The 23,220-nt window shown below is 49.5% G+C and overlaps 1 protein-coding gene across 1 annotated transcript; it reads right to left on the bottom strand.

The window, feature by feature from the left end:
• Nucleotides 1-821: 821 nt before the first annotated feature.
• On the bottom strand, nucleotides 822-23,001 carry LOC119815007 (lipopolysaccharide binding protein). Its single transcript, XM_038331136.1, has 15 exons — nucleotides 22,761-23,001; nucleotides 20,625-20,739; nucleotides 19,552-19,680; nucleotides 16,909-17,064; nucleotides 16,268-16,331; nucleotides 13,102-13,165; nucleotides 12,391-12,482; nucleotides 11,713-11,892; nucleotides 10,116-10,175; nucleotides 7,913-8,080; nucleotides 6,560-6,627; nucleotides 6,069-6,111; nucleotides 4,882-4,945; nucleotides 4,195-4,271; nucleotides 822-1,220 (listed from the first exon to the last, which is right to left on the bottom strand). Exons 1-15 carry the CDS (start codon nucleotides 22,882-22,884, stop codon nucleotides 1,176-1,178), a joined length of 1,449 nt encoding a protein of 482 aa, XP_038187064.1. The 5' UTR covers nucleotides 22,885-23,001; the 3' UTR covers nucleotides 822-1,175.
• Nucleotides 23,002-23,220: the final 219 nt, after the last annotated feature.

A 23,220-nucleotide genomic window follows, 5' to 3' on the forward strand; every position in this document is an offset into this window, starting at 1 on the left:
GACTCCCGTCACCATTATCTTCATAAACAAGTAGAGCAGGGAGGGAGTGACCTGCCCGGGGCCATAGGAAGGAGCCTGAGAGCCCCTCCCACTCTTCACAGGGTTGGCAAAGAGGAGAAGAAGCCATGCGTCACCCTGCCACCAACGTGTGACAGGGCATCCTCCAGTCTGGGAGCCCATCTCTGTCATACGCGTAGTAAATGGGTCTATTCCCCATGAGTTATCTGCTAGCCGGCAGCGCGAGCCATCTGCTCATTAACACAATTAACAAAAACCAACTCCAATGAGCCTTCTGACTCCCAGCCTGGGGGGCCTAACTACATAACGTGGGAATGACTCTTTATTAAGTCTGATCAAAGGCTTATTGTTCGGTAGTTAGAAACCGGGGCCTCTCCTCGCAGGCAGTCAGATGAGCTTTTGATTAGGGTCCAACCAAAACCTTCCTTGGATCCCTCTCTTCCTCATTTGCACAGGCCCTGTTGAGGACAGCAGTGAGGGGCTGTGACTTTTGCTTTGTTCTGGACCTGCTGCTGCAGCAAGCGGGAGGCGATGCTGTGAGAATGAGGCCAGGAGCCTAGAGAGGACAAGGGCCTTTGTGCTGGACACCAGACCAAGGGCTGGGAAAGGGGCGTGTGGAGTCCTCCACCCACTCACTCTCTGGGTGAGGCCCTTAGAGCAGGGACCAACAGCAGAGAGGGGCGAGCCAAAGTCTAGCCTCACAGACCTCAGCTGGAGCCCAGCATCTAAGACTGGCTGAGACCAGATGGCGGGATAGGGTGGGGGCAGGGAGCAGGGAGCAATAAAGAGTTTCAGCTGGAATGTCAAGTCATCCTATAAATATTTATTGAGGACCTACTACGTGCCAACACTGCCAGATATAAAGATTAGATGGTGACTTCAAAACTACAGGTTCTGTTTTTAACCACAGTCCCTGCTTTTAAAGCTATTCCAGGTCAGTGGGGTGAGGGTGGGGCTTCCTGGAAGAGAGAGTCAAGTCCGGGTCAAGAGAGCACACATGAGGAGGACTATAGGGACGGGGTCCAATAGAGCCAGAAACAGAAACATCTTTTGTATTCTGCGACTCTCCAGAGTCCAAAATCTCCAGATGTTGCATATCTGGAATTGCAAATGTCAGGTCCAGTTGTGGTCTCCAGGGTCCATCTTTCTTCTTGTCCTCAGACTCTTAGGTACTGGACATTGGCACCCAAGTATAGGAAGCCCTAGGAAAAAAACAGGAAAGAGATTGCTCTAAGCCAGGCACTGTAGTGCACACCTGCGTCCCTGCTCTCAGGAGACTGAGGTAGGAGGATCGCTGATTTGAGGCCAGACCTTGTTAAGAAAGTGAGAGAGGGAGGGAGGACAGAGAATATGAATCCCTTACTCCAGAGAGATGTAGCTGCTGTGAAGAGCGCAAGCTCCGCTAGGAATAAGAGTCAGGTCAGTGTACACACTTCCAGCTTCAGGTCCTGGCTCTCCACTGTAGCCTTTGCCAGCCCCTTCTCCCAGATGGCAGCTTCCTGGCAGGCCCTCATAAATGTCCTTTGTACCACCTAAATTTCCCCTCCTTGGCAAAGGACATGAATTCGTGAGTTCCTGGGCTTCGCTTTCTTGCTGTTCTTAAGTTTCCATCATCTGGATGGGGTGGGAAGTCAGCTCTCAAGGCCAGCTCGGACTCTGTCCATAGGGATCCATTGTGATCTTTGGAGGTCAAAAGCGTAGTGGGTATTAGCTCCACCCATGACCATGGGCTGTCTGGCCGGAAACAGGCGGTCCTTGTCTGTCGACTTGACATCTTAAAAGGAAGAGGGGGTGATAAACCTGGTAGTCTCTTCCCAGGTGCTTCCATTCTTGGCCCCCGACTTTCACAAAAACTCAGGGAAGCTGGAGCTATACCCCGTGTACAGGAGAGAGAGACAAGGGCCAGCTGTGTGAATGGTCACCTAGCCTTTGTTCTGAGCAGCAGTCGGATGGACGTTGACCATGGACAACAGCATCTTCAGGGGGGTTTGCACAGCTGCCAGCCCCATTATCTTATCTTAGAGATGCTGCTTAGAGAGATAACTGAGGCTCAGGACGCAGAAGGACCACAGAAATGCACCATCACAACAATCGTCAGGAGAGCGAGAAGCAGATAGATTTCTTGCTGTATTGATGGAGTCAATCACCATCCTTGTGTCAAATAGGACTGTGTCCAACTATCACTGGGCTGTAGAGGCTAGGCAGGAGGAGGAGCAAGCCCCAGGAATGGTGTTGTTTTGTTTTTTAAAGGAAAAGCAATGACTCTCAATTCTAGGAGAAAAGCTGAGGTCTCTGAGGAGAACTGCAGTCGCATCCTGGTACCTGTGTCTCTGATGGTTAGGTTGCCTCTCTGCAGTTAGGTTGTTCTCTGTTTCAGAAACTGAAGCCCCAGGGCATCCTCCCAGCCAGTGTGCACTAATGAAAGGTCTACATCATGTACTAACCCAAGATGACTCCGTTGTCTCTTGCACAGTGGTTTTGCCTCCCCATTTTGTGAAGATCTTGGGAAGAAATACACTGGAAAGGAGATCTGGTCTACCATGGTTTTGGAAGGAGGAAGGTTTACCTTAGTCTATGAATGTCACCCATCTCATATTTATAAAATTTTTCAAATCCACAAAGTAGGTTCCCCTGATAGCTGGGCACCTTGGGGAAGCCACTCTGGTCTCTTTGGAGTGTTTATCTAGCCTTTGAAATCATATTTACATTTATTTATTTGTTTTGTGTGTGTGTGTGTGTGGTGTGTGAGTATGCACAGATCACACACACACACACACACACACACACACACACCTCATGGGGTCTCATGGTGCACGCCTGGAGGTCAGACGATAACTTGTGGGAATTGATGGGAGTCAACTGTCTCCTTCCATCATGTGGGTCCTGGGGATCCAACTCAGGTCATCAAACTTGAGGGCCAGTGCCTTCACCCCCTGGCCCATCTCACCAGCCCTGGCTAAATAAACTACTCCTCAAACTGTCTGTTTGTTGACTGAATTCAGACAGCTCAGAACCTAGAGACCCCTTTAACAGTATGAGAGCTAATATTGCCCATGTCTGAAACAAACAAAAATAAGAAAACCTTAGGGAAAGAGAAAACAAACAAATAAGCCCCCAGGATCCTGGAGACAAGTCCACCGAATTCCAACCACGCTTGTGGGTGGAAATGCTCCTTCAGACAGTTAAAAAAAATGTGTAAAGGCTATAGCACTTGTTTAAAATAGGGTGCTTTAAGCTGCATTTGGGGTACAGCTCTTCCACTTAAGAATCAATGTGGGGACTGAGGTTGCGGCTCAGTCCTGGAGGGCTTCCCAGCATGTGTGAAGCCCAGGGCAGCAGAAAATTAAACAAACCAACCTGGGCAATCATAAAATTTACCAACGGCCTTTGGAACATGACATGCTGGTGAGGCTGAGATTTTCAAAATGAGCCTTTTGGGGCCTCAGGCTGTGTCAAATAGCTCCTGCCCAACAGTGACAACATCTGTATGTTTTATTATTAATTGTGTGTGCATATAATTAATATGTTTATTTTGCCTGGCACCTGGGAAGCGGCTATAAGAGTCATCATACATTACCATGTTTATTAGAATTTTGAGGTCAACCATGGCCATTTGACTGCTAAAGACACTGGTGGATCCCAGGAGAAGAACTGAATTTGCCCCAATTGCCCCCTGTCTAGACGATGGAAATTCAAGAACATCAAAAGAGAGTGAGGCCCAGGAGCTCTCGATTTTGTGTCCTTTGTCAAGGAGAGGAAATTTAGGTGGCACAAAGAACATCCATGAGGCTGCCAGGAAGGTGCAGTGGGCACATGCATCTGTGTGTGGGTTTGTGCATGTGAGCCCAGGTACCCACGTAGCCCAGAGGTGTCAGATCCCCTGGAGCTGGTGTTACATTACAGACATCTGTGAGCCACCCATTATGGGGCTGCAAACAGTCCATGGTCCCCTGGAGGAGCAATGCTTGCTCTCGACCACCGAGCCATCTCTCCTGTCCGCCAACCCCAACCTTGACTTCCCGGCGTATTTTAACTCCAGGGGACGCTCTGTCCTCATGAGTCTTCTCTCAACTGCAGGACTGAACTGGGCCCACTCTCTGAGTGGTGGCTTCCAGACCTGGTAAGGTGCCTAGCTGCCACCCCTCATGTCCCCAGAGCCCCACTGGGCCCACTCACCTTGTGGATCTGGAGATCAAGGTCATGAAGTTGAATATTCCTTGGGAGAGGGAGGGGGAAGCCCTTGGCCAGCTCATCTGTGGGTTGACAACACCATTGAAGAGATGTGTTGGTAACTGACAGCGACAGACAACTTTTTACCAAAGCTCAGAGCTCTATATATGCCTGAGGTAGTGTGTTCCCACTCAGTGATGGCCTAAGACTGTGAGGTGGGTGTTACCACTATTCCCATTTTACAGATATGGAAACTCAGGTACAGAGTGGCCAAGTAACTTGTTTTGGGTTCTAAAGCAAGAAAACTGCAGATTTGAACCCAGAATGTCTGGCAGGGTACCTAAGCCCCTAGACATGGCCTGACGGAGGAAGTGGCGGGTACAGGGTAGCAGGACCCAATCCTGGTCTTTCTCCTGTTACCCCAGGAAGTGTGGGCATTTCCAGAAGTCTCTCCTTCCCCAAAAGGAGTTTGCTGTGCATCAAAGAACTGCCTCAATCCCAAATCCCCACTGGAGCCTGGAAGAACGTGAGATTGCCTTCAATATTCCATCCCACATAGGCCATTAAAGTTCTGTCAGGTAACTTCTCAGGGTCACCCAGCTCTCAGGAGACCCTGATTTCCAATCCAGGGTAAAGTCTCTCCCCAGAAGCGGTGTCTACTCCAGACCTGGGAAGGCCTAGAGCCATTCTTACTGTTGGCATCAGGGTAGAGGGTGTTGAGAAGGTAGTAGTTGAGGAACGCCTGAAACAGGTTCACCTGGGGGAGGAGAGAAAAGGCGCATGGTGACCACGCAGCCATTCTGTGCCCCACTAAACAGTTATGTGCAGTTCACCTAAGCCCGTGTGGTGGTGGTGAATGAAGCTGACTACAAATCTTTGCTCCTTTAATCCCAGCACTTGGGAGGCAGAGGCAGGTGGATCTCTGTGAGTTTGAGGACAACCTGGTCTACGTAGTGAGTTCTAGGACAGCCAGGGCTACATAGTGAGACCCTGTCTTGAAACAAAACAATACCCACACCTAAACTTAATCTAATGAGAACTAGCTTAGGGATTTTTTTTCTTCTACAGGAGACTCTGGGGTTGCTACCAGTGGAAGCACCCGTCTCTGAATGAAGCCAAGACGGGTGAAATTAGACCTGAGGGATGGGCAGAGGCTCCTGATGCACAGAGCTGAGCACCTGGGTCCAGCTCTACCTGAAATGCCCACCCTTAGTTTTGTGATGCTAGTTGTCCTGTGTGTGTGTGTGTGTGTGTGTGTGCATGCGGGTGTGTGTGTGGGGGTGTGTAAGTGTGTGTGTGCGCATGTGTGTGTCTTTATGAAGGACAGAGGTCAGCCTCAGCTGTCATGCCTCAGGAGCCTTCCACCTTATTTTCTGAGCGTGCTCTCTCACTGCTCCTGGGACTCACTGACTAGGCTGGCCAGCGGGCTCTAGGTGTAAGATACGGGGCTAATCCTAACACCAGGGGTCCACCTGTTTTTCCCTAGCCCTGGGATTACCATGCTTGGCTTTTTACTTGTGCACAGGGGATTTGAACTCAGGTCCTTATACACAGCAAGCACATTGCCAACTGAGTCATCTCTCAAGCCCTGCCTTTTATTTTTAGTTCTGTGACCCTATGAATCTGACCTCTTTGCTCGAGACAACCTGAGATGGATTTCTTTTCATTGCAGTTAAAATAATTCTGACCAACAGCCAATCTTATATTGGGACATAATTATTCATTGACCCTGTATTGCATTCTTGAGAGGTTTGACAGGGGCCTGGGCAGAGATCTGCTCTTCTATTCCCGTTCCTATTCTAGGTGCCATGGCAACTGCTTCAAAAACATCTCAATTAACTGGCATCCTAATCATGTCATAACTCAGGACAGTAACTCACGTTGAACATGCCGACTTTGGACTCTATCAGTTTCACTTGGGCCCTGTAACAAAGCAGAATCACAGGGGTGGGCATCATGGCAGGGGGGCTAAGTGGGTCCCCAGAGAGGAGGAGGCGCAGGTGCCAGAGGGGCAGGAGAAACAGACACAATGATAATATTGGGAAGACCAGGGGGGACTGGGGAAGTGTCAAAGTGCGGTCTTTAGCATTCCAGTATGTCAATACAGCTGAGAGCTAAAATCCATAGACAAAGCAAGAGCAGTGAGTTAGTTATCCAGACATTTGAAATTTGTGGAACAGTACAGCAGAAGAATTAAACCAACCAGAGTAAGTAATACTTAAATTTCCTTCCCAAGTGGCAGGTCCTCAACATTGATACGGGGAGTCACATCCCACCCCGACCCCAATTACGGAGTCCAGATGGAGCCCGGCTGGACGCCCACGCACAGCTTTCCCCTGCTGTGACGCCATTCCCTGTTGAGGCTCCTTACTTCTCTGGATGCAGCATCCCGGTGACCTTGCTGTTGTTGAAGGTCAATGAGACAAACATGTTGGCGACCTGGAAGAGGCAGTAGAAAGAAACAAGCTTAGTTGGGTGGTGGTGGTGCGCGCTTTTAATCCCAGCACTCAGGAGGCAGAGGCAGGCAGATCTCTGAGTTCGAGCCCAGCCTGGTCTGCAAGAGCTAATTCCAGGACAGGCACCAAAGCTACAGAGAAATCCTGTCTCGAAAAGCAAAACAAGACAAACAAAACAAAACAACCCTCCCCCCCCAAAAAAATAGAAGAAAGAAAGAAAGAAAGAAAGAACGAACGAAAGAAAGAAAGAAAGAAAAGTTTTACTGATGGTAGTTGCCATGCATGGGCTGAGGCAGACACCAGCAGCCTCAGAAACTCGCCCGCTGGGCTGCAGCCTCCCACGGCACTCAATGTGTTGTCAAGTAAGGGATTGAACTTGGACGTGAACAGCTTTATTTAAAATTGCTGAGAAACACAGCAGTTAAACTTTGAATGGGGCACCAAGAGAAGACCTGGAATTCGCATCCCTAGCTAGCTCTCAGAGGTCAGGGCCAGGTCCCCCAGGGCCCTGCTCAGCTCTAGGATGATAGTGATGAATTCTATTTTATTTTTAAAAAAAGTTGATATCAGCAGTAACACTCGGAAAGACGGGTACGCCCTCTGAGAGGAACTGCCCTTCAGAATTTTGGCCTTGTTGAGCTGAAGCCTGAGAGAAGACAGCAAATTCTTCATCCAGGGTACAGGGTCCCCCAAAGGACTCTAAAATCTATGAACCAGAGGCCATAAAGAAACAAAAAACACTCTTATTATTTAATTTAGTAGGAATTTGGTTCAAGGGAATGGTTATGTAGATGAAGGAACCTTAATAAGCCCCCCCCCAAAGAAAGGGAGTAGGAGGGGGGTATGGGAGCATCAGAACTCAGTGAAAGCTGGAAGCCAGATAGTATTCTGATATTGCAGCTATTGGCCAATAAAACTGGAAGTCAGAATGCAAGGGAGCTTGGGAAATGTAGTCTTCAGGGAATGGCTACACTGCCCTGGCAACAAGACAATGACCCTCCCCACCACAGTCCTGACTCAGAGGGAGACATGCACATTAAATAAACAAATCTCCAACTAACTACACAAATGCCAGGGCAATAAACACCATTGAGAGAGTTAACAGAGTGCCACAAATTTTTAAAAATGCAAATGGTCAGACAGACTGGTGAAAAGAAAAAGCCAGGAAGCCCTTTCCGGGGCTGAAATGTGTCGGTTGAGACCTGAGGCGAGGGAGGAGAAAAGTGCTTGTGAAGGGGAACAGTATTTGCAAAGACTCGGAGCCTTACCACACCAAGCCGGAAGACAGACTCTGTGGTGGAACTGGGCAGGAGAACAAAGCCTTCGATCTCCATCTGAGGGGCCAAGGATAGATTCCCAGGACTGACATTCAGGAGTGGGGCAGAGACCACTGCTCCACGAAGCTCCAAGTTCATGTCGGGGTACCTTCTGGTTATCTGGGGGTAGGATTTGGAGATCGTGTCAGAAGAAGGAAATACGTCTCCAGAGTCTCGAGGGAAAATATAAAGGGGACACTTTGGGTCTGGTTCTACATTTCACAAAATGTGCTATACCCTGTGCCTTCCTAACATTGATCTGCCCTTGTAGACACCCCACCCCATCCTCCCTGGCCAGTAGGGAGAGGAGAGTACTATAGCATTTGGGCTAGCTTTCAAAAACTGGACCTAACCAGATCTCATCATTGCAAGGGGGCTCAGCATTTTATTGAATTATTGAATTATGGTGGCCATGGAATTTAATCTGGGAAAAGACTGGGGAGGGCAGAGTTGGTGGAGAAACAAACTCCCATGAGCCTTTGGTTCTATAAGGGCAGATTCATCTATTACTGTCAGGGGAGTTTGGGAGCTGGAGGAGGTGGGGACATAGCAGGTGGCCGCTTTGCTAGACAAGTATGGTGAAGACAAGAAGAAGGAGGGGGGCAGTCGAGAGCCAAGGGGTGCTGGAGCCAGGGTGTGACCAAGGATGCCGCAGAGCTAGCTGGGACAAATCTGTGACTTTGAGGAGGGACAGGGCCTGACAATGTAGGACTTGGACATTCAAGTCCTTTCTTGAATTTTAATTTGTTTTTAGATTTATTTGTTTAGTTTTATGGCTATGAGTGTTTTGCCTGCATGTATGTCTGGGCTCCACATGCATGTCTGGTGGCCAGAGGTCAGGAGAGGGCAGCGGATACCCTGGAACTGGAGTTACGGAGATTGGGAGCCACCATGTGGCTGCTGGGAACTGAATAAGGTCTTCTGTAAGAGCAAGGGCTCTTCTCTGCTGAGCCGTCTCTCCAAACCAAACTTTTCAATTCTTTCTCACATTTTAAATTCCTTTCTGCACAGTACCTAGCCTTATGCAGGACACGATTGGAAAAGTTGAGAGAGGAGCCAATGGGAATCTAGGGGACGAACTGAAGCCACATACAGAAAGGTCTGGGGGTTATTCACTGTGATGCTGGTGTCACCAAGGACTGCAAGCAAACCCATGTGCCCTTCTATGGAGACTATACACACACAAGGGCAGGTTGCCTCACTGTGACCAAAGAGGGGGAGGAAGTTACTTAATTTCCAGTATGGAGGGTTTCCCACAGACAGGAAAGAGGGAGTTCTTTTGTTTGTGCAAAAGAACCTGGGGCAACACACACTGCCTCCTGTAGAGACTATGAAAGAGGGGCTGAGGAGGGGGCCCCCGGGAGAGAGCTTGTTAAAGAGAGGTGGTTAAAGAGCATATCTGGTTTTTGTAGAAGACCTGGGTCTAGTTCTTCGTACCTGTATGGGGCTTCATGACTTCTGTGATCTGACACCCTCTTCTGGGATCTGACACTATTGGGAACCTGGGAGCCTTTTCATGGGAAGTGGGTGCCAGGAGCCAGCAGGGGTCAGGAATCCTTGCCTCTATAACCTTTTATATCTCTGGAATGGTGAGATATGAGAACTTCTTTTCCATTCAGAAAACTGTCAGTACTGGGTATAGTGGTGCACATCTGAAATTTCAAGCTCGTGAGAAGCTGAGGCAGGGAGATTGTTAAGTTCAAAGCCAGCCTGGGCTGCATATGAGATCCTGTGTTAGAAAACTGTGGGCTGGGTTGTAACTCAGGGATAATGAGGTTTTGTAGCATATGCGTACCCCAGGTTCCATCCCCAGCACATCAAATGTTGTAAGAACCCCTTAAAGCAAGTGGGACAAGCCTGGATCCTGGTAAACCCTCTCTGGTTGCTAGGCGATATTAACTAGGTTCCCTTCCCACTATTCCCTTGGGCTCCTTAACACCAAAACCAGATGGAAAAACCTGAGGAAGTCTGATTAAGGGAGCATAGGTCCACGCTGCAAGGACTTGGAAGGGAGTCCTCAAGTCTGCAGTCCCCAGGGTCTCCTCACTAGCCTGTGATTCTGTGTCAAGTGGAGAGGGCCACAGAGGTTCTAGAGAGAAACCTTGGCAAACTGGTGGGCTCAAGTTGTGCCTGTGGAAAGCGGAAGGGGCTTTACCTGAGGAGTGAAGGGGCGGAAGCTCTTGGTGTTCAGCCGGATGTTGGAATCAGGTGGTAACTGTAGAAAGAAGACACAGTGTGGGGGGGGGGGGGTTTAGAATGCTCATTAGAAGAGAATTGAGGAGACAGACGAGTGAGTCACGTCTCATGACTGTAACAAAATATTTGACCAAAGCAACTTGAAGAAGGCTCATTTTGGCTCACAGTTCAAGAGTACAGCCCATCACAGCAGGAGCTTGAGGCAACTGGACACCCTGCACCCACAGTCAGGAAGCAGAGATGGCCCTGACTCAGCTCACTCTCTCCTTTCCATTCAGCCTAGACCTCAGCCTACAGAATGATGCCGCCCACAGGTGACTGAGTCTTCAGTCTCGGTTAACCCAACCTGTATACTTCCTCCAGAGATGCCAGGGTTTTGTCATTGTTTCTTTGGTGATTCTAGGTCCTATTAGGTTGACAAGCAATATGAACTACAGTGTGCGTGCGTGTGTGCATGTGTGTGTGTGTAGATTAATTAGCTTCTCCCTATGGGTCCAGTTGCCTTGGCTACCATGAGGCCTCTGTCTTATAGAGCATGTGAACCTCCTGGAGATGGGGCTATAGTTGTGATCCTGTGGGCATCATTCACAGTTCTCAGTTGAGACCTGATTGAAGCTCCCAGATTCTGAGTTAGACTTTGGGCCAGGGTTTTCAACCTTGCCTTCAGGGATCTGTCACATGGGGAGAAGCCACTGCCAGATCAAAGTCACCTATCTGTCATCAGATGGCCTTCCATCTTGGCCAGGGTGATCACTCTGTGTCCCCACCACCTTGACATAGTTCACAGACCTCAATTTTTTCTTTAAATAAAATGTGTAGCCCAGGCTGACCTCGAACTTGTGATACTCCTGCCTCTGCCTTCTTCAGCAAATTCTACTGGCGTGCGCCACCACAACTGGCCACAGACCTCAATTTTTAAGAGGTGCTACAGCAAACCACCCTTGAACCCTAGAAAACCTAAAAGAACTGGGGTGGGGGTTGGGTTATAAGGTGTGATTTGCTATAAAAGTCACTCTCATCTCTGCAAATCCCACCAGTGACAGTGACATCAATGTGTCTTAGGAAGATCTGTTTCTTCCTCTCACTCCGAATCACTAAATTAGGTACCCTTTTCACGTTGGCTGCAGGGAAGCTCCCAGACAGATCTGTGATTTAAAGAAAAATTACAAATCTAGTGTCTTCATAACTGTCATTTACTTTTTATTTGGTTTTTATTTCCTTTCTCTGTAATGCGACTTTGCTTCATTCATTAAATTATTTTTAATAAGCCTGCAGAAGTTATCATGATAACAGAAAATATGAGTTAGAATAGGCCTAGACTAGAAGGTCAAACAGAGACACATAAACAAGTCTTTGATAGTTATGAGGGAGAAAGAACTTTGGCCTTGAGTTTCCTGGTGACCCAAGAAATAAAGAGAAATTATGCTAATATATTTTGCTAGTCTTGATATTTGCTTAGCTATAACTCATGATTTTTTTGGTGAAAGTACAAACAGAACGGAGGGAAGGATGAGCCACACTGTCCCTGGGGAGCACGACAAAGCCCACATTCTCACCATGTCATCTGTGATGGTGAAGTTCAGGTACCCAGCCTGGTGATAGACCCGACTGGCTATGTTGAAGGCATGATCTGAGATGGCAAAGTAGACCATTTGTTTACACTTGCTTTCAGGTAGGCTCATCATTGGAGTGGGGGAGGCCGGCGGGGACCGGTGATTCCGATTAAAAATTTCACCCTGGAGAGAGAAGTGGGGACAGTGGACTGTTTGAAGTCTACCCCACGGCTAGCCACAGAGCTCAGGGCTTACCTGCGACGATTAATTGATGAATAGCACTGGCTGGAAACACTGTCATAAACTGCCCCTTTAATGAGGAAGTCCTTTGGGCAAATTTGTGTCTCTTATGGCACAAAGGGCCCTAGGAACTTTGCCTTATGGAAACAGCAGGATGTGTGCTGCCCAGCCCCTCTGCCCCACCCAGTTCTGATGCCCCCAGTCATCAGGGCGGGCAAGGTGCTGGAGAATTTGGGGAGAGCAAGTGGGAGTTTTGAAGCTGAGGGTGGGATAGAGACACTCTTGTGTGACTCCCACTTCTGGGAAGGCTACCCACCACTCCATAACTCTGGGCCCTGGGTGGAACAAGAACCCCCCAAAATAAGGACAGACTTGAGGTTAGGAAGCAGAGTGGGCTGACTGTCCTGTGTCTGTTGCTAACTCCCATTCTTATACCCTCACCTTAAACATCACATCTAGCATCTGGGCCGTTGCACGGGGAGCCTCCACCAAACTGTAGTCAATGCTCAGGACATCATCGATCTCTGCTGTGACTGCAAGTTAGAGCAGGAAGTGTGAGGGGCAGCAGGGCCAGGTGTGGTCTGCAGCAGGTGAAGAGGAGGTGAGCCCTAACTGCTTCCCTAAATACCCTCCTTGTGACCATTGCAAAAAAAAAAATAGCAAATACTAGACATCTGTGTAGTTTGAGCAAGAATGACTCTTATAGGATTATATATTTGAATGCTTAGTCACCAGGGAGTGGCACTATTTGAGAAGATTGGAAGGATTAGGAGATGTGGCCATTTTGGAGAAATATATCACTGGGGGCGAGCTTTAAGGTTTCAAAAGCCCATGTCAGGCTCAGGCTCTCTCTCTCTGCCTCTGGGTCAAGATGTAGCTCTCAGGTGTCCCAGCACCTGCCTGTGAGCCACCATGCTCCCTGCCATGATGATAATGGACGAAGCTTCTGAAACTGTAATCAAGCCCCAGTTAAATGCTTTATTTTATAGGCATGGCCTAGATCAAGGCTACCTTTTGGGAGAAAAGCTGAGGAGAAAAGGGGATTTAAAATCACTGCTTTCTATTCTTTTGTCTCTGTTTGATAGGATTCAAATCTGAACTTAAGAAAAATGAAGAGAAATAGAGTCCCTAGGAGTATGTGGGTGCCCCTACCTGGCAGGGTTTGGAGATACGGCTGCAGGTCAGAGGTCACGGACTTCTGGATCAGCTCACAAACCTGAGAGGAACAGGAAGGGGAAGGTTAATGAGTCTCCACTTGTGCAAGCCCTCGGTGACATTGGCTCAGTAATCATCTACCTGCAAATATCTGTAAATGCTTAGCACATACTAGGTGCCACCAGAGCAGAAGTGATCCCCTGTCTAAGTAAGCATAGAGGTCGTACAGTGGTCCCCTACTGGCTGTCATTGGGCATGGCAGCTTTGGCTGTCCCTGTTCCCTGGGTACCCATAGGACACCCAGTGGTCGTGTGTATGAGACACTTACACACAATTTATTGCCACCAGTGGAGCCGTGAGCTTCTCAAGAGCAGGAAATATGTGTTTCAAACCGGTTTGCTGTCCTGGCTGCTGTAATCACTTGAGTTATTTATTATATAAGCCAACAAAATATGACCAAGAAGAAATGTTTCAAGAAAACCAGACATGAATACTCTGAAAGACGAGATGCTAACCATGTGGTTCCCTCTGGACAACAGAGAAGCCAGGAGGAGGAAAGGGGGCCTAGAAATAGAGATGGGGGCTGGCGCGGTGGCTCAGTGCATAAAGACACTTGTGACCAGTCCCAGCATCCTGAGTTTGATACCCAGGACCTATAGAGTGGAAGGAGAGAATATCTCCCACAGATTGCCCTTTGGCTTTTATATGTGCGCCACGGCCCGTGTGCCCTTCCCACAAATAATAAGTAAATAAGTAAACGTTGCCAACATGGCGATGATCCGTGAGTGAACTCTTCATTCGCAGCTGGCTGAGGAAGTGGAGCTTGCAACAAGCTGATCTCACAGGTGAGAAAGACCAAGGGCTGTGCCTGCCAGGAGCCCATCTCAAAGAACAACTGCATGTCCTGTGTCAACTCACATTTATTTACATCTGAGCCCATGCGTTGTTGTAGGGGGCTTCTTGTTTGTTCCCGGCAGCCCGGACTCAAAATAACCACTCAGAAACTATATTATTTAAATCACTGCTTGGCCAATCACTTAAGCGTATTGCTAGCTAGATTTTTTTTTTTAAGACAGGGTTTCTCTGTACCTTTGAAGCCTGTCTTGGAACTAACTCTTGTAGACCAGGCTGGCCTCGAACTCACAGAGATCCGTCTGCCTCTGCCTCCCAAGTGCTAGGATTAAAGGTATGCAGCTAGCTAGCTCTTATATCTTTGGTTAACCTATTTCTATTAATCTGTGTATCTCCATGTGACTGTGGCTTACCGAGTAAAGTTCTGGCATTTGGCATCTGTTTCTAGCAGGGCTACATGGCTTCTTCTTGACTCCGCCTACTCTCTCTTTATATATATCTCTTCCAGCCTAGCTTTATTTTGTTAAGCCATTGGCTGTACGCAGCTTCTTTATTCATTAACCAATAAAAGCAACACATATACAGAAGGACTTTCCACACCAATGTATAAGTATTTTCTTTGTTTATACATGCACAGGAGAGTGGAAACTTTAAACAGCATGTCTTTGCTCTCTTCTGTAGGTGTTGTATGTTGTGTGCATGTGTGCACACATATATGCATGTGTGCACTTGTGTGCAGATGCACTCACCCATACATGCAGATAAACCAGAGGCCAGCCAGCTTTGGGTGTTTTCCCCCCCTTCCTCTCTCCCCACCTTGGTTTTGAACCTTGACTGATCTCTCTCTGAACCTGGAGCTCACTATCATCTAACCTAGATGGCCAACAAGCCCCTGGGACCTGCCTGTCTGTGACCCCACAGCTTTTGGTTACAGATGCGCCACACTGCTGCCTTTTACATGGGGCTGGACATCCCTGAAACTTGTACAATAAGCACTTTCCCCACTGAGCCATCTCTGCCCTGCCTTCCCTCCATTTTGACAGATTCTTGCTATGTACCCCAGGTTTGAGATCCTCTTGACTCAGTATTGGGATTGCAGGTGTGTGCCACCATGCCTAGCTACAGCTCTTTTGGATTTGTGAGTTCCCACTGATTGCAACGTATCCATCCACGTGTTCAATGAAAGAGAGAGACAGGGAAACTGGCCCAGTGCCTGGGTACCCTATTCTTTCAGAGACCTAAGTGGTTGTGCAGAGGTCCTCTGTTCCAGATGTCTGGGGGGGGGGGTCTTTTGGAGGTATAGCAGCATGGTGGCTAAGGGTGCTGCAAGGAGGAGGAAGCCCCTGTCCTGGGTTCAAGTCCTGATCAGTATCTGCTGGCCCTGTGACCTCTGTATCTCTGAGTTCTGGCTGCTTGCTCACAGGACCCAAGGCCAACCACATCCTAGGTGTTTGGGGGTTCAGGGCAACAAGACAAGAGTATGTTTTCTTAGCCTGGGGAAGAGCGTGTCCTGTAGTAGCCAGAGACAGGAGCTTGCAGGGAAGAGATGTCTGAAAACTTATAGAGAGCAGGGGCCAAGCTAGATCTTCAACTCCTCCGAAATACTCCTAAGGCTTTTTTGGCATATGGGGCCCCAGGGCTGGGAAAGTCTCCATCTTGGTCTAGCACCACTTAGTTTTCTACACCCCTCTGAGCCACCCCACTCTCTCTTTCAAAGTCTGAGGTTCAATCCCAGTTTGTTGTTGATGTTCATAACCCCAGGAAGGTTTGAGGCCAGCCTGGGCTGTGTAGTCAGACCCTGTCTCATAACATTGAAAAGAAAAAAATGGGCCAAGACTATGCAAAAGAACCTTAGAGAATTCATGATTCCTGGCCAAAGCACAGGATCATAAAACAGCAGCTGTTCTTTATAAATAAGAATAGTATATTCTGCACTAATTATATTAATTGAGAAAACAATAATTATACCCCTGTATTTTGTGATAATTATTGAGATGTACATTGCTATAAGATATATTGCTAATCATTACCAGGAGCAGCAGCAGGGAGTGTAAGTCACTTTGGTAAGGTGTCATAGCGGAGGCTGACATGCATATCAAGTTTACCTAGATCCCAGGACCACAGAGTGTGTGTGTGTGTGTGTGTGAGTTCCTGAAGTTCCTGCTTCAACCATGGGGAGGGACACAAAACTGACGTGTGTGTGTGTGTGTGTGTGTGTGTGTGTGTGTGTGTGTGTGAAATAGGCCCCCACAGCCTGTCCAGAGACAGCAGCCTGTGAGGAGATCCACCTGGCTCCCTTGGCCTTAATTACCTTGTTCTCCAATACTTTTCGGAGCTTGGACTCGATCTGGTTGTGGAAGAGATTCAGCAGCCACCTGGGCAGGGTATAGAGTACATAGTCAGCTGTCTGCCACTGGGTAGAGGGACAGTGGGGATGGAGAAAGCCAGGCTCTGCCATCTGGAGATGGAGAGATGGCTCAACGATTAAGAGCACATACTGTTTCTGCAGAGGACCAAGTCTGGTTCTCAGCACCCATATCAGGTGGCTCACAATCATGGTCCCAGAGTCCTGCCATGGTCAGTATGGCTGGTTCAGTCTCCTATCATAGCTAATAAGATCAGGGGATTTGGGCTTGGAACTAGAATCTGGTTTTCTAGCAAGGGCAACAGAGAATGGGAGGCAAAATGACTTGACCATAAACTTGAACTTTGGCCAAAGCCACATGTTCCTCCAACTACCCAAAGCTTTCTCCCCTGACGAGGTCCCCTAAGTCTGTTGACTTGTGGAAATGGCACCTCAGCATTCCTGCCTGGGTCTGTACCTGTGTGTCCCAGCAGGGTCCCCAAGGGATAGTCTCTACTGTCAGTGGGGCACTAAGCATTCCACCCAGATCTGGACACTTATCAGAGCCCACCGAGGACCATACCCAGGGGGTCCCCGTGGTGACTCACCCCACATTTCCTGATATGTCCACGTCCACGTCATAGATGCGGCTGCTGCACCTGGAGGCAGTGACCGTGGGCCGTCCGGAGGGATCGCTGCCCAGCAGGAGGTTCACTGAGATGGCAATACCCTTGACGTCCAGGTCAAAGGAACCCTGCAATTTCCTGGAGGCCAGAGGGGCAGTTATTCATTGTGGCTAGGATCTGCCGCCACTGGGGCGGAAAGAGGAACTTGGATTCTTACTCAAAAGGAGCGGACACCAGGAAGGATTTATGAGTTAATCAGAAGTAAGAAAAAAAATAAAGATTTAATCACAAATAAAAGAGCTGGTAGAAGGCCAGGGGTCGAACAAACCCCATATATATATACACGGCGACAAGAACCAGCTTCTGAGCCGGTGGGGTTGGGAGGCGTTGCCTCCTTAACATATGAGCATACACGGGGGTGGGGGTTCATTTCTTAGTCCACACAATGAACAAAGTAGCAAGGAAGGGAGAAAGCAATGGAAAGAAACCCAAGCTCTGCCAAGCGCTGAGCACAGGAAAAGTTACGGAAAATGAACCTACGACAACGCCGGTTCCCACCACAAAGCTCAGAAGACTTTTGAAGATGAAGGTGAGAATCAGCACTGCAGGTGCTGTGGCCCCAGAGGACACTGAAGCACTTCCTGGAACCCACCCGGCACAGCTGTCCGAGTTCCGGAACACACAGTCAGGCCAGATACCTGACTCCCAACTCTCTCTGTGATGTGTGTGTGGGGTGGCTCACTGAAGCATCATGAGTAGTAGAGAAAACAAAAACAACCCACAAAGAAGTACCTTCAGGAAACAGCCTGAGGGGACCTGGGGAGATCACAGCAGTTAAATGTGTGTACTGCTCCTGCGGAGGACCCAGAGGGCCGTCAAGGATCTGTCAGACCAGGTCCAGTGTGATGTAATGCCTATGGCCACCACGGGTGAGCATGCCCCCCCTCTCTCACCTATTCCTCATATACATCATACAGACTAAAACCAACCTAAAAAAAAAACCACCCTGCCTGGGTGCCTGGGCGGTGGTGCACGCTTTTAATCCCAGCACACAGGAGGCAGAGACAGTGAGTTCAAGGCCAGCCTGGTCTACAGAGTGAGTTCCAAGATATCTAAGGCTGTTACACAGAGAAACCCTAAAATGATAGAGAAAGTGGCAAGAACATCTTTCTAAGATTTATTTTTATTTATGTGTCTGTGTCTGCATCTGCGTGTGTTTAGGTGTCCATGGGGGACAGAAGAAGGCATCTGGTCCCCTAGAGCTGGAGTTACAGGCGGTTGGGAGCTGCCCCGCGTGAAACAGAACTCAGGTCCTCTGCGGGAGCAGCCAGTGCCCTTAACTGCTGAGCTCTCTCTCCAGTTCCCCAGATAACTGTAATAATGGATGTTGCCATTTCAGCATGTAAGCTTCAGTGGCCTGTGTAAGAATCAGTAAGATTTGTGCGCCCCTTCCCCTCCCCCAGTTACACCAAATCTGTAAATTTGGTCATCTAATACTTGTAGTAGGGCTCAGTTTATACCAGATACTGTAGGTCTTGGGAGTAGATGTGACCTGGCCACCAAGCTGAGACTGGTCCTGGGCTTAGTTGTGCCCCCAAACGCACAGGTTAAAGCCCCACCCCCAGTAGCCCTTGGTGGTGACACCACAGGGAGACAGCCCTGTGGATGTGATTGACAGAGGCATGGAGGGAGTGTCGTCATAGGACAGTGGTTCTCAACCTTCCTAATGCTGCGATCCTTTCATACAGTTCTTCATGTTGTGGCGACCCCCCAACCGTAAATTATTTTTGTTGCTACATCATAACTGTAATTTTGCTACCGTTATGAATTGGAATGATAACATCTGTGTTTTCCAATGGTCTTAGGTGACTTCGGTGAAAGGTCATTCAGCCCCCAAAGGGTGGCGACCCACAGGTTGACAGCCACTGTCACAGGAGGTTAGAATGTAGGGAAGCAGACCTCAGTGCTGTCCAGAGTCCACAAGGAAATGTGGCAAGCACATGCCATCTGCAAGCTGAGGAGAGAGGCCCCTGGGGAAGCCAGGCTTGCTCCTCCTTAGCCTTCTCACCTCTAGAGCCCTTAAATCACCCATGTGTGTTTTGTGGGGCTGCCCCATCTGGGGGCTGGAATGCTGGTGACCCCAAATAGCTCTTGATGCTGTGCAGTAGAAGGAGTGAGCAGGCTGAACTGGGGACTTTCTGGGCATCTCTCACAGTCTCCAGAATCTTGTTCCATGAGCTCCAACTGTCTCTAAGCTTACTCCTCCCATTCTGTTCCTCCCTCTGAGGGAAGGGACATTTGGAAGGTCATTTCCCAAGGACAGCCCTAGCTCATGGGAGGTCCTGGCTTTGGGGTCTGGATCTGTGGGAAACAAACCAGGAACAGGCAGTATGATCTTATTTATTTCACTACGAATCCTCGGGAAGCAGGCCTGTTCCTTTAGAAGACATGGGGAGAGAGAGAGAGAGAGAGAGAGAGAGAGAGAGAGAGAGAGAGAGAGAGAGAGAGAGAGAGAGAGAGAGAGAGAGAGACTCAGGACACCTGTCTGGTCTTTCAATGACCCAGGAAGAAGAACTGAAGGCTGAGAGAGACCACAGGCCCAAGGGCAGATGGGACTTAACTTACAGGAAGGACTTGCGTGCCTTCCACTTGCCTCGGAGCCTGATGGAAGAGTCGGAGATGGCAAGACTCAGGCCTTGGCCTGGGAGCGGCTTCAGGGAGGAGCCGCGCAGTTCACAGCTCTGGACCTCCAGGCTGTAAGGAGACAGGAGGATGGTATCAGGCTGGTTTCAGGACATGATTGACTCAGGAACCACGCTTCCTCCTTTTCAGCCTTGCTTGGCAGAGCACAGGGCAGGCTTGGGACACCTCCTGATGTCACTGGGGTCCCCGCAGCAGGCTGGGTGAATACATTCTGAGGAAGGGGTTCAGGGGCTTTCAGGAACACAGGATTGGGCCCTGTGAACCTCAGTGGCCACTGACAGTTTCCAGGGGTGGGCAGATACGCTCTGTCAGATGGCAGATCCTTCCTCCAACCCTGGCCTCCTCATGCCCAGTAAGGGGGCCAGATTTAAGAAAGCCTGAGATAGACCTTAGAGAAGACTAGAAGGGGCTAGGGCTGTCCATGGGAAACAATAGGTCAATTCCTTTTGGGGTGGAGATGCTGGGGGAGCTTGGTACACAGCAAGTGCTTAATAAATGTGCACTAACAAAAGGAATAACAGAAGGGAGCATTAAGTACAGAGGGCGTTCATAGGCTGCAGGCCTGACTGCCCTCTTTCTGCTGTCTACCCTCCATGCTTCTTTAAATAAACACGAGCCCCTTACGTCTAGTAAAGCCTTGAAGACTCAGCTCGGGTGCCCCCTCCTCTGGGAAGCCTTCCCTGACTACCCCACCTACAAAAGGCGACATTAGTGCTCAGGATACTACTTCATTTTAAGATCTAAGCCTATCTTCTCTTCCAGGCTACTTGAAGTGAGTGGATCCTGAGCTCGCCCTCTAAGGCAGAGAGAGGAGCAGCAGCTCTATGGTACAGGTGAGGAAACCGAGGCTCAGGCCACACACTCAGGAGGTATTAACACTGCTGTATGTTGAATGCAAGGACCCAGCTCACTCCAACAAACCCCCTCTGAACCCCCACTGCCTGCGCCAAGAGGCTTCCAGAACTACTCCTGGGCTCTGTCCCCTCCCCAGTCACCTGTGAAACTTATAATGCCCATGGCCCACATGTTTGATCTTGAAGTCCCCGGTGAAGTCAGGCAGCGTGATCTTCTGTAGTTCTGTCTGCAGCACCAATAGCCCCTCCTTGGCCGCTGCAGATAAGGAAAAGCTGGGGTCAACCTGGCCACCCTGCCTCCTCTCCTGTGCTCTCGGTTCTTCGGTGGCTCCCACCTTCCCTGACTAGAGAGGCTGGTGTCCTTGCTGACAGTAATCACAGCACAGGCTGCCCAGCCCACCTGTGCCAGAGAGTCAGAAGAGCGCCTGCATATCATGGAGTTCTTAGGCTGGTGCCCACACATAAGGGGATGGAGAGGCCTTTACCAACCACACAACCAGAAAAGGAGTGCTGCCGGCCTGGGGTGTGGCAAACACTGGAAAGATTTCAGGGCTAGAATCCTGGACATAACTGAGTGGTTTTGAATAAGTCCCTAGGCTCAACTTTCTCTATCTGTCAAACAAGACAATAGTACCCTCCTCATGGGTGAGATGGGGCCCGGCCTGTCACACCAGTGGCAGCCTAGACCGAGCAGGTGCTCAGAGCTTGTGGCTGGCATAGACAGTGGGTGCTCCGTAAATTCCCAGACCAGCAAAGGGGGATTAACCTTACTAAAAGTGTGGAAAGGACAAAACACCCAAACTCAGGGCATTGGGCACACGCACACATGGCACATGGCACCAACCTCAGGGCACTGGGCACACACATGGCACCAACCTCAGGGCACTGGGCACACACATGGCACCAACCTCAGAGCTCTGGGCACACGCATGGTACATGTCATCAGTCTCAGAGCATGGAGCAGGAAGGGCAGAAGACAAATGCACCTGACTTAGGGTTTCCAAACAAATGCAGTTGGTGGCCCTACTGTGTTTCTGACAGGAGCAGAACCCAAGCGTCTGCCCCAGTTGGGCTGCACACACAGGTCTCTAGAGGCTTCCCTTTCACCTCCTGCAATGCAACCTCTTCTCTAGAGTGTATCCAGCAGGAGCCCTCTGACAGACTGCCACCTTTTGTCCCTGGCTAGTTCTTACTGCCTTTTTACTTTACTTCCTCCTGAAAGCCCTCCCTGATTTTACCCTGCCATTGCCTGTCTGAGATCCCAGCATCCCTACCCAACTGAGAGATGTTGTGACCTCCGGAAGACGAGGCAGTGGAGTCTCTCCAGATGTGGCATGTCATGGCTGTACAAGCACCCCAGCTGCCTTGCCCCCTGGACACAATAATTCTGTGGTATTATTTCAGTAGCTTATCAAATACTTTTTCTCCCCAGGTTTTAAAGTGGGGTCAAGCCCGGTGGCACAGAACTACAACCCAGGCTACTTTGGGAGGCAGAGGCAGGAAAACTGTAACATGTTCAAGTCCTGTTTGAACTGTAGAGTGAGTTCAAAGCCAGCCTGGGTAATTCAGTTTGCTATCCAAAATTCAAAACTGAAAAAGAGAATGTGTAGTCTTGGCTGTACATCAGTGGTCAAGTACCCGCCTGGCATGTGCAAAGCCCTGGGTTCGATCCCTGGTACTGCAATAAATGAATGAAAAACCAAAAAAAAAAAAAAAAAAAAAAAAAAAAAAAAAAAAAAAAAAACGGGAGTAACATGAGTATAGGCGTGTGAGGCGTGCTTGTCTTGAAGGTGCCAATCATAACGGTTTAAAGTTTGGTAAGCCGTATGACCACCTCCCAGATCCCAGGGTGGAGGAACATCCCATCCCAAAGAAGGCCTCCCTTAGTCCCTCCCAGCCTCTAACTGCCTCCAGCTATGATGCATGGATTTTAGGTCACGTTTCAAACTCCACCAAGACTCTTCCTGAAGGAACCATGCCAGGTCCCTGCGTGGAGTTGTTTATTAAGCTCTCCGCTGACATCTGCCACCGCTACCTGCCTTTCTCTCAATTACCTCCTGCTTCAGCTGCGGGGACCCTTCCTCCCCATTCGGGTGCAGAAGTCAGATAACGCAGGTGGTAGGCTGAAGTAACACATCTGGGGAGTGACCTGGCCAGAATCGCAGCTGTGGTCACATAACCCATGTGGCAGGCTCCCTACCAGAGGTGCACATTTCCCCTGTCTTCGCTGTGCCTGGTGTCCGATCTCCTAGGCCAGCCTGAAGTGCGGCTTCTTACCGTAATCCAGGCCCTTGTCGGTGATCCGGGCCACCAGGGCGGGGTTGGCACCTCGAGTCCCGGGCGTGGAAAGGAGCAGCAACCCCAGAAGTATAGAGAGCAGAAGCCCAGTCCCAGCCTCCATCCTGGACCCTGGGTGAGTGGGGACTGTGTCAATGTGGGCTGGCTCTGGAGCCCTTAAAGTAGCCGAGGCCCAGGGTTGGGAGTGGTTCTTGAGGGAGGGCGGGCTCCTGCAAGCGGGAAAGGGAGGCCTGTGGACTGGAACCTGCTTGCGACACCACTGGGGTCATTGCTGTTGCCACTGCTCAGGTTAGGAGGGTTGGCCTGGCCCCAAGGGTTAAGCCCCGCCCACCGAGGGAAGCCCGCGCTCACTGGAGTTTCTGCCTTGCCTTGGCCAATTTCTTGACCTCTCTGCTAGGACAGCCTGGAGTCACAGACCGGAAACAGGCCAGCCCAAGAA

Source organism: Arvicola amphibius, chromosome 5 (genome assembly GCF_903992535.2).
Source record: "Arvicola amphibius chromosome 5, mArvAmp1.2, whole genome shotgun sequence".
Lineage (NCBI taxonomy): Eukaryota > Metazoa > Chordata > Mammalia > Rodentia > Cricetidae > Arvicola > Arvicola amphibius.

Coding starts and splice junctions, on each gene's coding strand:
- LOC119815007 (XM_038331136.1), bottom strand. CDS start 22,884: ATGGAGGCTGGGACTGGGCTTCTGCTCTCTATACTTCTGGGGTTGCTG. Junction 13,166..16,267: donor GAAAAGTATTGGAGAACAAG/GTAATTAAGGCC, acceptor TGTTCCTCTCAG/GTTTGTGAGCTGATCCAGAA. Junction 4,946..6,068: donor CCAAAGTCGGCATGTTCAAC/GTGAGTTACTGT, acceptor CTCCTCCCCCAG/GTGAACCTGTTTCAGGCGTT.